We start from the raw sequence: 16,575 nt of genomic DNA, 5'->3' as shown, positions 1-16,575 counted from the left end.
CCGCCCCATCGAGGTGCGGGCGGCGAGCGCCGCCCCCGGCCCGACCCATCGCGGGTCCCGGACCCGCCCGTGGGGGCCGCGGCGGGCGGAGACGCCGGGGGGCCGTCGGGCTGGTGCAAGATGGGGCGGGTGGCGGGGTCATCCAGCGGCCGCTGTCCCCAGGGCGACCGGGGAGCCGCTGGACCCGGGACAGTGCAGGGACGCTTCAAAGGGGGCGTTTTGGAAGGGGCTGCGCAAGGCGTTTTGTTTATTGATTCATAGCACACCTCAGTACCCAGAGCAGAGCTGTGACTGCGCACCCTTGGGGGCGTAGTTGGGTAAAGGACAGTAAGTCTCCGACTTAGGGGAGTCTCCTTCACTCTAGAAGGAGCGCTGTTGGAGGACACAGAGGCTGACTGGCTTTTGAGCAGATTCCCCAAGTAACTCTTCGGTCTGTGGAAGGGATGACTGAGCTTGTAGCTTCTTCCTTTTGGCTTTGTTGTGAAGGCTGTTATTTCAGTTTCTTAACCTTCTGCTGCCTCTATCTTGAGTGAGCTGCTTGTCTGCGCCCACACGAAAGATGGCACTTCTGAGAGCCCACATGGCATTTATGCAGCTGTGCTTCTTTTGAACACATGCTTTGTTTTAATTTGCATCCTAAGATCAAATTGACCAGTGTGAAAAAGTTACAGTCCAACACATGCACGTCAAACATTAGCATATGAAAATGAGGCAACCGTTTTGTAAGTCAATTGTTTGCATAAATAGAGAGACCTATCCCATCTGCCTGAAAACCTCAACAGAAAGGGTAATAACTGTGCAAATATATTATGTATTCACAATCAAATTCAGTGGTGCCCTCCTCTTCTTGAGTTTTTAAGAAAGGTTAGTCCTGCCTGCTGCAGGGAACTGCTGTGAGAGAATTCTTCTGCATAGAAATTACTGCATATCACCGTATTAAAACAAGCAGCAGTTCCAGTGATATGCTAGACATTTCATCTCTACATCCATGACTGCCACAGCCAGTGAAGAGTGGATTTGACCAAGGAAGTATTTTGTTTGCTGTAGATGCTGATTTAACTTAGCCATACTTAATTTTGTATAGTATTAATCTTAAGAAGATTATAACACGCTGGTGCTTCTGCTGCTTCTTTTCAGGGTTTGAGTCAAAACCAGAGCACTTTGCTGGGAAGTGCAAAAGATGCTGAGTCTTGGTCATTTGTCAGGAGTACCATCAGAGAACTACTGGGGGAGGTAGCACAGAGAAGGGCTGAGCAAACACTTCTCTGCCTGGGCTAATATTTACAGCACCACACTCTGCTCTTTACAGGGCTAGAGACAGCAGACATTCACAGCTACTAGTAACACCTGTACACTACAGAAATATCAACCTAATGCAAACAACCCAGCAGAAGCTGATGTCTATATTTATGGAAAACCAAATAAAACCTCCTCCATTTCCTAGCACGAGTGCTAGTGCCCTAAACGGCTCTGGCTGCTCATTGCCAAAGAAGGTTCAGCAGTTTGACATCCATAGCAGCTACCCATAGTTTTGTGTTTCAGTTCCTGGGATACTTGGCCACTTCTGGCTCAGACAGTTTTATTCTTCTGTTCCTATGAGTAAAGAATTCAAAGCTGTGCTAGTATTTTAGCCTTGGTGGTGTTCACAGCAGGAAGGTCAAAGACATTTAGGTGTCTGTCTGGTTAAGTACAGTCATATGGCTCACTGGGTAGACTATATCTTTGGTGAAAATAATTTTAACTCATTCTACAGGAAAAGGGAACTAAGAAATTATGATGATAAACATTCAGGGTGAGTGTTATAAATACCTATCATATTGTTGGCTTTTCGTAAGTATTAAGTTAAATGCTATATGTGTAATGTTAAAATGGCTTTGCTGTATAGATATAGTTTTTATTTCTGCTATTAGCAAAAATTAGGCAAAGTAGTAATAGTTGATATAGTATGTTTGAGCTGTCTGCTTGGCTGGATAACACCCAGTGAACATATGATGAGGACTCTGCTGCTGACAGGCCAACTATCAACACCTACCATCTGAAAGAAAATATGGACCCAGGCCCAAACTAAAAGTAATAAAAAGAACAGATTAAAGCCACAGCCAAGAAACATGCATGCTCTAAAAAGACAGACCCAAAGAGTAGCCATGCTAAACAATTCCTATAATATAGAAATTAGTTTGTGAAAAAATATAAATGTGCATAATAGTCTATAAATATGCAATGGGCTAATGTAATAGAAAAAGTATTTAAAGAATGTCTCCAAAGCTAGTAAGTGTGCTCTTGGCTAAATGCCAAGCACCCGGCCGTTAACTCTTTGTTTTATCGTTGTCTCCTATTGTCTTTACTTAAACTTTTTAAATTTTACCAAGAAAGTATACCACATTCTTCACAGTGAGCAATGGACATGCTGAACAACAGAACTTCAGTCCAGAGGGACTCTGAGAAATGAAAGAACTGGATCAACAGGTGCCTTATGACAATTAGGAAGAAGAATCATATTCTGAAATAGGGCACTGTGATCCCATGCATCTTTCCTGGCTGAGGACTGAGTGGATGGGAAGCAGTCCTGCTGGAAGGACCTGGAAGTTACCATGGATACCAGTAAGATGTGATTGAATAAAACAACCCACATACCACACTGCACTAGGAAGAACATGGCCAGAGACTGAAAGAAGTTATTCATGTCTGCTTAGCATTGGTGTGGCCACACCTGGACTGCTGTGTGCAGTTTCCTGCCCCTGAAGTTCCAGAGGGATCTGGAGGAACTAGAGAGGGTCCAGTGGAGGTCTACCAAGATGGTAGCACATGACCTACAAATTGATTATCAGAACCTGGGGTTGTTTGCTTGGCAAAGAGGAATTTCAGAGACCATCTACTACCACCCTGCAGCTACTTAAAGGTGAGCTGCAAAGGCGATATGTCATCTCATGCCTGGTGATAAGGCACTTTGGGGAGGCACGCCACAACCCCTGGATCCTAGGGTCCTAAGCGGTCGCCGCTGGTCAGCGTAAAAAGGAGCAAAGTGGGCTTCATATGCAGTCTGAGATTCCTCTACTTACGTCACATAACTTGAATACAGTGCAGAGGTGAAGACAGGGCACAAACCTGGACCAGGGGTTTTAAGGGACAGAAGCAGGGTGGAGTTTGGGGTTAAGGGGCCAACAGGGAGAAGTTCAGGGAGGGACACAAGGGGAAGTTTACAAAACATAATCCCAATGGGAAGGCCAATGTGATGAGATATATATATAAGCAGATCAATGAAGCCTCCAGGAGTAGGGGATTCCCCAAGGGGCAGTCCAGACAGGGGCTGGCACCAGGAGAATTGACAGAGAACATTCGGGAATAGGGGTAGGTATCAGAGAAGACAGACAACCCAGGCTAAACTACCATCTTGGGGGGAGGTGGGGGGGTGGAGAAGGAATAAACCATATGGTATTAAAACACAAAATTACACACTGCAACAGGAATAAACCCAAATGGCAGGTGATACAAGAAGTGATAATGGCCATAAATTCCATCTTGGATTGTTCAGGCTGGGTGATATGAAAAACTTTTTCACAAATAAGTTGGTGCAGTGCTCGAACAGGTAATCTATGGATGTATCACACCTATAGACTGACTAGCACAGAGATGTTGGATCAGAGACTCTCTAAGTCCCTTTTCATCAGCTAGTTAAGGCAGTGGTTATTGTGCACATGCTTGGATGACAGAAGCATTTTAAGGCATGAGCAGCTCAGAAGAAAAATTACTTGTAAAAGGAAAGCAAAAACACTTTTTCAAGAGAAGAAAGGAGGAGTACCTTAGAACAGCGCTATTCTGCTACCTTAAGTCTAAATTTTTTCAGAGGTAAGAACATAGACAAAGTAAGTAGTTTTAATAGTGTATTACACAAGATTTTGATTCAAAGACATTTAAGTGATGTACTGCGAGCCCCTTTTTCTGATCCAGGTATATCCATGATGCGTATTGTCTCTCCTTGTCTCAAGTACAGCTTGATTAGCTTGCAGGACAGTGTAACTGGCAGTGGCAAGACAGACCCAAGCCTTAGGGGCTGTAGCTGTTCAATGTAGTCAGAAAAATAATGGAACTTCATGGTTTTGGAAGAGTATTTCCCAGTTTAGCTCTCTTACTAAAACTGCGCTGCTTGCTTCCCTGCCTTCCTTCAGTTGCAAGAACAAAAGGCAAAGATCCCAAGTGGAGATAAGAAACAGGAAAGAGATGAGGAACAGTAATAACAACAATATTAATAAAAAAAGGTATAAAAAAAAAAAAAAATTTGCATGGAAAGTCCGACAATACAGACAGACTCTTCCCAACTATGTTTTCCCCCACCAGAAGGAACCTCTCCTCCTCAGAAGTGAGGGTTCCTTTCTCTGCCCCCATCAATGATGTGAGGTGGCATCAAATAATATTAGGGTATTGGCCATGCCACCTCCCACTGATTTATGCCAAAACCAGGACAGGAACCAATGATTTTACTTTCTTGTAGTCTGGGAAGTTACTTAAACACATATTAAAGCAATCAAGTTAAAGAACATGGATTAGATTATTTACCCTTGTTTCAGCAGCAGTCCTGCAGCTGCTTTCCATAGTGAAATGGACTGGACTTCTATTAATTCAAGCCATGAGACAGAGGCCACATTAGGCCACAAAGATCAGTGGTCCTACTCTGCTGACACCTTCACTGCCTTTCACTGCTGTGGAACACAGAACCAGAGCCAGTAGGTTCTTATTTTAATCACTGCTGTAAATTTTCTCCTCTTTGCTTGTAAAAGAGACAGGCACATGGCAGGGCAGCAGCACAGGGGCTGTTTACTTTACATGTTATCAGCAGCATTATGTGCTTTAGAGAGTTGTACCAGGAAAGACTGAGGTACAAGCTGCTCCTACTGAGTCAACAGTATGCCCTGGTAGTCAGGAGGGCCAGCCATGTCCTGGGGTGCATCAAGGAAAACATTGCCAGTGAGTCAAGGGAGGTGATACTAGAGACCACCCAAAGGAGGCCACAAGGTCATCAAACCCAGAAGGCCTTGAAACACATTTTTCTAAGCACTCTACCTTTGCCAAACATTCTTACCTTGCTGTTGCCTTACTGCTGGAGTGAGTGTCAGCACAGGCAGGCAGCAGCCAGGACAGCCACAAACCTATGGCTAAACCCCCAAGAGTAATTTATTTCCCTTCCCTTGCTAACTGGGGGATCCCCACAGCAACCTCTTGGCAGAGGCACACAAGGGAAGACACAGGCATCATTAAACTGGTTCATGCCAGAGGATCACCAGTGTTCACATCAGTTTAGCAAGGGTTATTCCCAGCTTCGTGTTTACAATCCTCCTTAAGAGGCAGTCATCTACATCATCTACTTTTAACTCACTCCTCCAAACACATAGTCGACAGCTGGAAGTTCTAATTGCCCACCTAACTAACAGAACAGGAGGAGCACACACAAATCTGTCAAAATATATGGTGGTATATTTGAATGGAATGTGGAAGGTATTGAAGAAAAGGGCCATGTGAGAGTAGATCGACTGTATGGACTTCGCATCAGGTACCAGGAACGTTTGTGTAATAAATAGCTTTGTTTTTCAATACTGTACAGAACTTGCTTGATGTCCTTGTTGTGATTTCTGCAGTGGGTTCTCAGGATTGGCGGGTATTGGAGCGCTGATCCACTACTAGAAGCACGGGACAGGTGTGGGAGACCCGGCTGCAAAGGTGGCAAAACAGAAGCAGAACCGATTTGAATGGCTCCTTGCTTTGTCTCATGTACAGAAAGCTTTCTAAAAAGACCTGAATCTGGATCCCAGGATCCACCTCCCAGCTTTTTGCAATCACCCTCCCTGTCCATTCCCTGCAGCCGCAGCGGCGGCAAGCCGGCTGTGACCCGGGAGATCCGAACGAGCCCGCGCAGCGGCCCCGCCCTGCTCGGCTCGGCTCCGTACCGCCGGGTCCCGCTCCCCCCACACGCCCAAGCTCCGCGGACCGGAAGCGGAAGCGCGCGGCTCCTCTGTGGTGGCGATGCCGCTCGCGTGGGCCCAGCTGCGTCTTTCCGGTTCCGCCGGAGCGGCGCGGGCGGTGAGTGACGGGATCCCGGGTCCTTCCGTGGCGCCGAGGGCGGCGCGGCCCCGCCCGGCCCATGGACCGGCACAAAGTGAAGCGGCAGCGTCTGGACCGGATCTGCGAAGGTGAGGCGGGGCGGGCGCCCGACGGCAGTAGCGGGCAGCGGCACCTGCCCTATGCCGCGGGGACCCGACGCAGCCGCTGCGCGCCCGTGGGGCTGAGTGTCCGCCCGGCCGGCGGCGAGCAGGGCCCCGCCGCACGCGGAGGCGCTGCCTATGGCCTTCTGGAAAGGGCCGGATGCTAGTGACTGTCGGAGACTTTGTGGACGTACAAGTTCTGCTCACTTAAGGGGGAAATGTTATCTGGGTATGCTGGGATGGAGGGGGGGAGGTCACTGGGGAGGGGGTGTGAAGCGACTTTGTCATTCGTTTTAGGAGCCTGGAGTAAGATGGCATGCTGCTGAGTAGATCATCTGTAATACATTATTGATAATAGATGCTTTATTTTCCTTCATCTAAGTGGTGGCAGAGGTGGTTGAGGGTTTTTTCCGAGCGTCTTTTGCTGTGTTTGTTTCTTATTCATGTCTTTTGCTTTGCCTATTCTATTCCTAAATACTATTAGCAACTTATTGGACTAACGGATGAAGGTTCCAGGATTCTTTTCTTTCATATAATCACTCCTGCTGACTTTCTTAATAGGCATACGGCCTCCTATAGTGAATGGCCCAATGCCAGCACGGCCACTGGTTGCACTCCTGGATGGACGAGATTGCACTGTGGAGATGCCCATCTTGAAGGATGTTGCTACTGTGGCATTTTGTGATGCTCAGTCAACTCAGGAAATCCATGAAAAGGTGGGCAAGAAGATGAGCAAGATTTGGAAGTAAAGCTTTGCTACTTAGGTAACCAAACTAGATATTGATTTGGACTGTTTTTTGGTTTTTTTTAATAGGTGCTGAATGAGGCAGTAGGAGCTCTGATGTATCACACCATTACCCTTTCTCGTCAGGATCTGGAGAAATTCAAAGCCCTCAGGGTCATTGTGCGTATTGGCAGTGGCTATGACAATGTTGACATCAAATCTGCTGCAGAATTAGGTATGATTACGCCATTAGGTGTCTGTTGTGATCAGAACTGAATGTGAAATGGAACACTGCACATGTTTTGTGTGTTATAGCTGAGTACATTAAAAAACTTTTATGTTCGAAGATTTGGAGCTGCTCAGTATCAGGTGTCTTTAGGAGGCTGACCAATAGAGGACTGGAAGGTGGCTTAAAAGAAAGATTCTTAGTTTTTAGTTTGCTCTGCTATAGATGTTAGTGTCTTTGTTGTTGCTTGGGATTCAGGAACCTGAATATGGTGTTTAGGTAACTTTTGGTGGTGTCTTTGGTCTTTTTGTGACCGCTGAGCAAATGGATGTCTGAAAGCCACCTGCAAATGCTGATGCAGGATAAACTCACTGTAAATGCTTCATGAGTTTTCCTCTTAATTTTATATTTGTAAGGAGGTTCTGATACAAAACTTTATTAACCCGAAGCATGTGAAAAATGTCTGGATTAGGTGACAAAAAGGTGCTATTTATTAAACAGATGGAAGTGAGACTTCTGGACCTTTTAGCCTCCTAGGTGAGATGGATCACTTAAGTACTCTTCCCCTTTTTAAGTTTTACAAGTGTAAGGGATTCAAAAGCTTACTTAGTGTAATGCAGGTCTTGTTAAGCTTAAGTCAAATACAGGTATTAGTATATAAAATTGAAAGAGGAAAGCATTGCAATTTTCAGATCTGTAAGAATTACTGGTAAATGAAGAATGTGTATTGGGCTAGTGCTTGAATTACGTCAAAAAAGCCTTTTCATTTGGATGATTCAAAGGAATAGTCTCAAGAGTTCCTGTCAAGATCCTTGGCTTTCATCCAGCCTTTATATATTTGTGCTGAGTTTGGAACCTAATGTAGTCTTACATTTCTCTACTTAAGGTCACTTTCTTTGATTCATTCAGATTCAAAGATTTCCCTTTTCTCACACTGCACACTCATTAATCCAAGGTGAAATGAGTCAAAGTTCTTTCACCATCACACCATTGCTTGCCACTTTTGCTTTGGAGTGACAGTGTGATGACCCTTACACATGGCCAGATTTGCTTTTCCATGGACAGTTAATGGTTGTTTTCATGCTTTGCCAGGCGTTTTAATTCATTCAGAGGTAAGATACTGTTCCTTGTGTGTTCTGAATCTTCAGACCAAAGGGCTGTTGTCTGTGTTTGTGTCTTCTTACATTTAGGTGTAATACTGCACGTTAACACAAATCTGTGTCTGGCTGTGTAACAGATGGATGCACGGGGCTTGTCCAGAGTTGAATGAGATGGTAATCAATGAGATTAAGAGAAATTGGGTTTTTCTACCACCCCTACTCATGGCCTCTGAGTCGTCTGTGTGGCATTATGGCAAAACTGGAAATAATTTGATAGAGAAAAACAGTCAGATATTGGGATTGTCCGTGGCCATTGCTCTCCTAATTCTCATGGGAAAGCACAGTCTGAGTTTAGCCAAATGTCTCCTGTGACTAGGCTTATGAAACAATGATGTCTTCATGATGTCTTCAACCATTATCTAGATTTTATTTCTAGTTTTTAGCTAGGTGGTGGACTTTTGAGGTAGAACAGTTGCCTTGGTTTGTCAAGCAACTAGGGTTATGTTTGGGAAGAGACCATTTTTCAATCTAATTTTCTTGGCTGGTTTGTGAACCAGCAGAAATGAAACACTATCTTTCCAGCCTCCTCCCTCTTTTTTTTTTTTTTTTTTTTTTTTTTTTTTTTTTTTTTGTTTGTGTGTGTGTGTCTTGTCATAGACTGCTCAGGACTTACCAGATTTTGATACAGTGTTCCATCTTTCCCTTTTCTCCTTTTCTGGTAGTAATTTATGCTTTTAGGGCTTCAACTCTGCGTTACTAATTTACCATGGGTTTTATGGTCCTTGTGGTTGTATGTTTTTCTAGAGTGGGAGTGTTATGTGTTGTTATTTTTAAGCTTAAGTTCAAATGGATTTAGAGAAGCTCCTGGGGCTTCTGTCTGCATTTAATGAGTTAGTTACTTATTGTTCCTCCTGGGGAGGCTGATGCTTGCAGTGAGCATCTGGACTGTGAGGCATGAAGAGTTCAGCCATCTGTCTCAATTCTTCTACAGTCTGCCTTGTTAACTTGTCAGAAGTATCTGTGGGAGGGGTGCATCTTTTTGAATGCAGATCTCTTTAGTCAGTTGCTTGTGTCACTTGTATGGCCCAGTTTTCTCATTTTAGCTAGTTTGTATGTTTGTTTTTCTGGTAAGTGTGTCAATTAAATAGATATTTATAAGGAAGGAATGGTATTTCCTGGGATATTGGAAAGATGGCTGGTCACATCTGTATTTTTTTGTAGAACGAGGTTCTGAAATGAATCCTGTGTTTCTTGAGTTCTGGAGTACTGAATTATCTTGGAGCATTTGTGCTTAAAGAGCTTTATGTTGGTTTAGAATTGTGATGCTAAAAATTTTATATGACCTCTATGGCTTTGTAGGCATTGCAGTTTGCAACATCCCCTCCTCCTCAGTAGAGGAGACTGCTGACTCTACTCTCTGCCACATCTTGAACCTCTATCGCCGTGTTACTTGGCTACATCAGGCTCTGCGGGAAGGGAATCGAGCCTCAAGTGTAGAACAGATTCGAGAGGTGGCTGGAGGTGCTGTGCGTATCCGTGGGGAGACTTTGGGCATCATTGGACTGGGTAAGTGATGGGAATTGTTAGACTAAAAAGAGAACTGTAAATGTTTTTGGGAAGCTAAGAGTCACATACTGAGAAAAGTGATAATTCTAAAAGTGTTCTTTGTGAAACACACAGACTCTTAAGGAATGTTAGTGCCCTGTTCTGGATATCTTCAAGAGTTGGGTGTATGTCAGGGAATTGGGTACTCTTTTTTCGATTTCAAATGGTTAGAAGAATTGGAACATTCATATAGCTCTTCTTGGTGACCGTTTCCCTCTGCGCTAGGTTCTGTATCAGTAGCAAAGCTGCCTGAAAGGAGGCTACGAATTCATTCTCCAAGTTCTTGTAGCCAGATTATCTCTGACTCATAGTCTAGATTTGGTTTGAAAACAGAACTGCTTCTTGACTAAGCTCTGGCTATTGCATGGGGAAGAACTAGAATTAGCTACACAGGAGCAGCATTGAATAGCCTCCTCTGGATCTCTGTGGCAACCCCAGTCGGGGTTTCCAGGGCTGCGATATCTTGGGCCCTGGCAGTAAACTTCAGTGTAAGCACCCAGTCTACCCCAGTATCTTGTCTTTAAAGTTGTTTTACCTTTCCTTGATGATTGTGGGTTTTCTTTTGTGAAGGCCGAGTTGGACAGGCAGTGGCTCTGCGAGCCAAGTCCTTTGGCTTCAACGTGATTTTCTATGATCCCTATCTGCCGGATGGAGTGGAGCGATCCTTGGGTTTACAACGAGTAGGAACCCTGCAGGATCTACTAATGCACAGCGATTGCATCACATTGCACTGCAGCCTGAATGAACATAACCATCACCTCATCAATGACTTCACTATTAAACAGGTGCAGCAGGAGCTTGATTTCTCCCACAGAGCACTGTGGAAATGAATGCAAACCAAAACTGCTGCTTTCACAGAGGCTGAGAGCGTGTGAATCCTGCTGCCTCTGTTGTGTGCCTCCTGCTGCCTTTGGAGGCTGGGCGCATGTGGATCCGGGTGCCTGTGCTTTGTGCTGTATAGAATTTTATGTTAAGAGAAGAATAGGATTGGCTCTTCTTGCAAAATAGTTTCCTTTATAAAGAATATTTTAAGTGATTCCATCATTTCAAATTATCTTTAAAATAATTTACTCTGCTGGTTAGAGCTAGATGTGGTGTGGCTGGGACTGTATACGTTGTTTTACACAGCACTGCTAAAGCCTCCCTTGCTAGCCCAAGCCCACTGCAAAGCCAGTTTTGGGCTAAACTCCACTAGTCTGTGAATGCTTTCCAGTGCTTTTGTGAGAGACATTTGGACATTGTAGTCCAGTTTTGTATAGCTGGATACTTGATTCATGATTCCTGTCCCGTTTTGTTGGTTGTTGGTTGTTTTTTTTTTTAATATAGTAGGATGAATATGGAGTGCAGAACTTGAGAGTTCCACTTTTGGCCTTGTTGTCTTGTGGTTTTGTTTGTTCGTTTTTAAAGCAAATTTCTCAAGCATTGCTTGCAGGCATTTCCCCTGTGATAAGCTTTGCAGTGAAAGCACTCTTAGTTTCTCCAGGCCTCATCTAATCACTGCAGGCTCCTGCTCATTTCCAGTAGACTTCCCAAGATTCGCTTAGCTTCCATGAAAAGTCTCATTCTCAGTGCACGTACTGTTTTTCTTCTTCCAGATGCGTCAGGGCTGCTTCTTAGTGAACACAGCCCGGGGAGGGCTGGTAGATGAGAAAGCCTTAGCACAAGCCTTGAAAGAGGGGAGAATCAGAGGAACAGCATTGGATGTGCATGAGTCTGAGCCTTTCAGGTAATGTTGTACTTGCATACCTGCTGCTATCTAGTGGTTCACCTAAACTGGATGATTCTTCTGGGGGTTTGGTTTTGTTTTGTTTTGTGGAGTTTTTTTGGGGGTGTGTTGTGTTTTGGGGTTTTTTTGTTTGTTGTTGGTGTGTGTGGGCTTTTTTTGTTTGGTGGGGAGTTTTTTGGGTTGTTTTTTTTGTTGTTGTTTTGTTTTGTTTTGTTTTTTGGTTGTTGTTGTGTTGTTTTGTTTTGGGTTTTTTTGTTGTTATATGGGTTACAGTGATGTCCAAAAGGACAAATGGGGTTACCAGTTCTGGAGAAAAACATTCTTCCCTCCCCCCCAGTTTCGCTCAGGGGCCGTTAAAAGATGCACCCAATGTTATCTGCACCCCTCACACTGCCTGGTACAGTGAACAGGCTTCCATTGAATCCAGAGAGGACGCAGCTAGAGAGATCCGCAGAGCTATTACAGGTAACGAAGAAGATTTGCAGCTGCTGCTGAATTAGTGGCTTTTTGTTAGTTCACTGCAAGGATTATGCTGAGCGTTCTGAATATTTAGACTCATTAACTGGTTTCTGTGACTGGAGTGTAAGTTGATAATTGTATCTTTGCCGTCTGAGAATTCTTGTACCTAATGCCAAAATGGCTCTCCTTGAGAGAGCCTTTTTACCTACATCTTCCAAATCCTTTGCAATAATTCCTTTGACAGTTTTACTGTATGCTTTTTTCTTTGAGTAGTACATGTTGTCTCTTGAAAAAAGTGAGGCTTGGCAGTTACAGTTTGTGGCAATAATTTTGGCATGATCATAGAAGTGGGAAGAAAAGATCAGTTTCTTGCCGTCCCCAGACACAGATGCTTAGAGGAGAGTCTCCCGTACCCAGTGTTATTCTGTGGAGGCGGATTAAAAGATTTTGCACTTTTCCTTTCTACTTTCCTTTGTAAATGCTGCAGGGGACAAATCTCTCCTACCTGTTTTCTGGTTTTTTTGTCACTTTTGGTGCCCTTGCAGGTCACATACCTGATGCTTTGAGAAACTGTGTTAATAAGGAGTACTTGCTGTTAGCAGCTCAGTGGTCCAATATTGATCCTGCAACTGTCCACCCAGAACTCAATGGAGCTGCAGCTTACAGGTGAGATACATAGGTTATCCAAGCATATCTTCCTGCTGAAGTAGGCCAGGGGTTTGACAACTGCTTGTACCTGCAAGCAGGTATGTCTTTGTTCTTATATACTCTATATGAGCTCTTTCCCAAACTCCAGCAGCACTTCTAAAGCTGTATGAGTATTCAACATGTACTTGGTCATATTTAGTTCTAGCCGCATACCGGTCAGTATTTCCAAATCCTTGGAAGACATGCCCAAGAGATACCTTAATATAAGAAAGCCTGCTAAATATCCCAAAAAAGGACTGTAACTCTACATTAGAAATTGTGCATATCATTAGGGCTATATAAACAAAGCACAGTTCTTACATGTAGCCCAGATATGGACCATTACTGAGACATTGTCCAGGGGATTTGTTTAGTAGTCCAAACAGAGTGTATTTGAGTTTATCTGTTACAACCTGGCTAAGTGATTGTGGACAGGTTGCTTCCCTTCTGTTTGTCTCCCATCTGCAAAGTAGGAAATATATTCTCTTTCCTTCGATGAGACATCTACAGACGTTGAGATGTATTTATGGAGAGGGCATAGGGAAGCAGAATGGAAGTGATGGAAGAATAGTTCATTAGCAATTCATGACTGTCACTCCTATTTTTTGTCTTGCATCTAGCTGTTTTATTAGTTTAGATTCTTAATTTTTCTGTCTTGGAGCCCAGTGAAGGATAACTGCAGCTTACACCTCTCCTGCTTATGGGGAGGGAATTCCCTCCATGTGCCTTCATAGAGTGCCTCATATTTTCAACTGGAGATAAATTTTGTATCTGTTTTCAAATGCTTAGTATGTGACCTCGGACTGTCTGGGTCTTTCTGCAAATAGGTGCCATTTGGCATTAGGATACCACTGCTACTCTTCAGCTCTGGAGACTTCCAGTGTTCTATCTCGGAGCATTTCTGTTAGAAAGAGGAATTTGTTTTCAGCACATCTGAGGGCATGGCTCCTTTTCCTTTGAATAACTCTGTTGGACAAGCTTGTAATTTCTATGTTTTTGTTGGTTTTAGGTTTCCTCCAGGAGTAGTGGGAGTAGCCAATCCTGGGCTACCAGAACCACCAGTAGTGGAAGGGATTGTAGCTCATGGGATCCCTCCTGTCTCTCATTCTGCACCACGTACCCCTTCCCCGGGAGAGACAAGCAAACTGGATGCAGAGAGAGAGATTCCTGCTGACCAATAGCAGTGTGTTTCTCTCCTCTCCTTTGACAGCAGAAAAAAGTAGGAGGGCATCTCCTCCTAAGACATTCTTTAACACCCTACAGACACTGTTTCCTGTTCACATGGGACAGGAGAATGCATTTCATTGCCGACAGACTTTAGCTCTTGCCTTTATTTTGTAACCTTTTAGTTATAATTTCCTTATGAATCTTTCTCCTTCTCTGGGGCATGGCAGCAGTGACCTTGCCTCCCCTTGGCTTAATGAATCAGTTCTCCCATGTATCTGCTTCAGTTGTCTGTGACAGGGAGCTGTCTTTGTGTGGTTGAAAATTGAAGTGAAGCCACCTGATCAGGGATGGTCCTCGGTATTCTGAACTTAAGTGTACACTTTTCAGTTGTGACTTGTAACTTAAATTTAATTTGGCTGAACCTCTTTAAGAGTAGCCATGGAGAGTATTAGAAAAAAAATATTAGTGAATTGGAAAAGTTGTGGCTATTGTCTTCATTATACCCTTGATAGAAGGCAGCCAGGCTAAGCTCTGTTTGTTACTTTGTTTTAATTAACATTTCCTGTGAGAACAGGCATAGTGCAGGCACTGTTAGTTCTTAACCATACCAAGTTTTCTCTATGCAGTTCTAGGCCTGAAGGTAAAAGTAACAGTGTCAAAGCCAGCCTTTTAAATAGTTTGGGATGGATTAAAATGTAATCAAATATATTTGGGTGGCCACCCTGTTTGTGAGGCTTCAGAATTGTTCACCCTGGTGTCTATAACTTGGAGAAGGTAAGAAAATGGAGAAATAGGAAAAGCATGCACTGAGAGACAGTGAGGAGCAATAATGTGCAGCTGCAGTTGCTGGTTCCTCACACACAAGTACCTCGTAGTCTGTGGCAGTGTTTATCTACAAGGGATCCATCACACTAGAATTCTAAGCTTTAAGATAGAGGGTTTTTTTCCTTTTTGCATAATTGCATCAGCTAGAAGTAGTATCCTGCTTATCTGTGCTAGTGGAGAAGGCAGCTTTTGACAGTCAGGAGAAAGTTTTTTCACCCAGAAGGCAGCTGAGAACTAGAACAGACTCCCCAGGGAGGCTGGCACAGCACTAAGCCCATCTGAGTTCAAGAAGTTTTTGGACAATGCTTTCAGGTCCATGTTGGGATTCTTGGTGTGTCCTGTGCAAGGCCAGGAGTTGGACTCCATGATCCTGATAGGTCCCTTCCAACTCAGCATATTCTATGATATACTGCGTCTCTATGGCAGGGCAGGGCAGCAGAGCAATGCAAGACAGCAGTTTGTTTTACAAGAATAGGCTTTGTGAAACTAAAAGGAGAACTGATACTCTCAGTTTTTTACCTGAAGCCAAGGCAGAATTGTTGCTGGCAAGTCTTCTCCATTTCACAAATAATTGAATATGAATCGCTTCTTTGAGGGATGTGGAGTCTTCAGCAAAAGAGGTTCCCCAGGAGTAGATTTTTCTTTAATTCCATGTCTTCCTTTAATTTAATCTTGTTACACTTCAGTTATAGCCTTTCCATGCACAAGATGTAACCATACCTGATTGATTTGTTCATGTTGTTTGGATATATTAAAGTAGGTGCTATATGGGAGGCATACCCTATCATGTGGGTTTCTCTGCCTCCCTTGATTATTCTCTCTGTTGTGTGTCTGTGACTGGAAGCTGAACAGATGGGAACAGACTGGAAAAACAACCTAAAGTATGGACAAAATCCACTGTTTAGGCGGTTTAGTTTAGGAAGGTATGGAAAGCTTTCAGAATAACTAACTTCTCAGATTTTTTTTTCCTGGTTTAAATTTTTTCTCTAATACTGCCTTCTCTATAGTGGCTTACTAATAATACAGTGATTCATTCCTTTCTCCTCCCCTTCTCCACTCCCCCCAGCAATTCAAGAAAGGAAAATAGTCAAGAAGTAAACTTCAGGTGTTTTTTTACAAATTTTACACTTTAGCTGTTTAGTATTAGTGAGATAATACTAGTTTTTTAGTGCTGAGTGTCTTTTTTTGATAAGGCATTTGTCTCAGTGAAGTTTCTTCGCTTCTGTGTTTTTGTGGATGATTCTGATTCTACTTCAAATTCATATACCTCCTTGGCTGCTCAGGTTTAGCAGATCAGACTGAGACTGCAGGCATGAGTGGTAGGCATGAGATTCAGGAGAACTTTTTCTGAACAAAAGCCTAGAGCTCAGAAGCCCATTGATTGCAGATGTACCTAAAATAACCATCAGCACTTTCATGAATTCTCTAATCTCTAGGAAATTCAGATTTCACAAGCTGCTGGCTCAGAAAGATCTTCTGATAAGCAGGTGTGGAAAAGTTTTCAGAGAGCTCATCTTCTATTACCACATTAGGGAAGCAGTCTATCAATAACTGCTCTTTATTTGCTGCTGAAAATTCCTGCCCTGCTTAGGGGGTCAGGTCTGAGATTATTTTGTGGTAAGGGGTATCTAATTACAATCTTTGAGGAACAGAGTACATTGACCTTGTCTTTTTTAGAGCACAATGCAAGATAGATTTATTTTTTTAGAAGAGGCAATTTATTTTTTTTTCCTTCTTAACTGCAAGTATCTCTATAGGCAGTCAAATAACTGAGCAGAGGAAGAGTAGAAAGATTTCATTTGGGGGAAACTTGAGTTTCTCCATTCATATTTTTGGTGGCTAGATACATAGGAATTAAATGA

At 43.5% G+C, this 16,575-nt stretch overlaps 1 protein-coding gene across 1 annotated transcript; it reads left to right on the top strand.

Moving 5' to 3' along the window:
* The first annotated feature begins 6,015 nt into the window (after nt 1-6,015).
* LOC120759284 (C-terminal-binding protein 2-like) lies at nt 6,016-15,427 on the top strand. The gene is given in 10 exon segments (XM_040078406.1): nt 6,016-6,081; nt 6,083-6,182; nt 6,756-6,910; nt 7,009-7,153; nt 9,604-9,810; nt 10,420-10,634; nt 11,445-11,575; nt 11,913-12,040; nt 12,580-12,700; nt 13,731-15,427. Coding segments are annotated over 10 exon segments (1,440 nt in total). The 3' UTR covers nt 13,903-15,427.
* Nucleotides 15,428-16,575: the final 1,148 nt, after the last annotated feature.

This window comes from Hirundo rustica, chromosome 14, assembly GCF_015227805.2.
Source record: "Hirundo rustica isolate bHirRus1 chromosome 14, bHirRus1.pri.v3, whole genome shotgun sequence".
NCBI classification, from domain to species: domain Eukaryota; kingdom Metazoa; phylum Chordata; class Aves; order Passeriformes; family Hirundinidae; genus Hirundo; species Hirundo rustica.
Note: the sequence above shows the minus strand (reverse complement) of the source record. Positions and strands in the feature narration are given on the sequence as shown.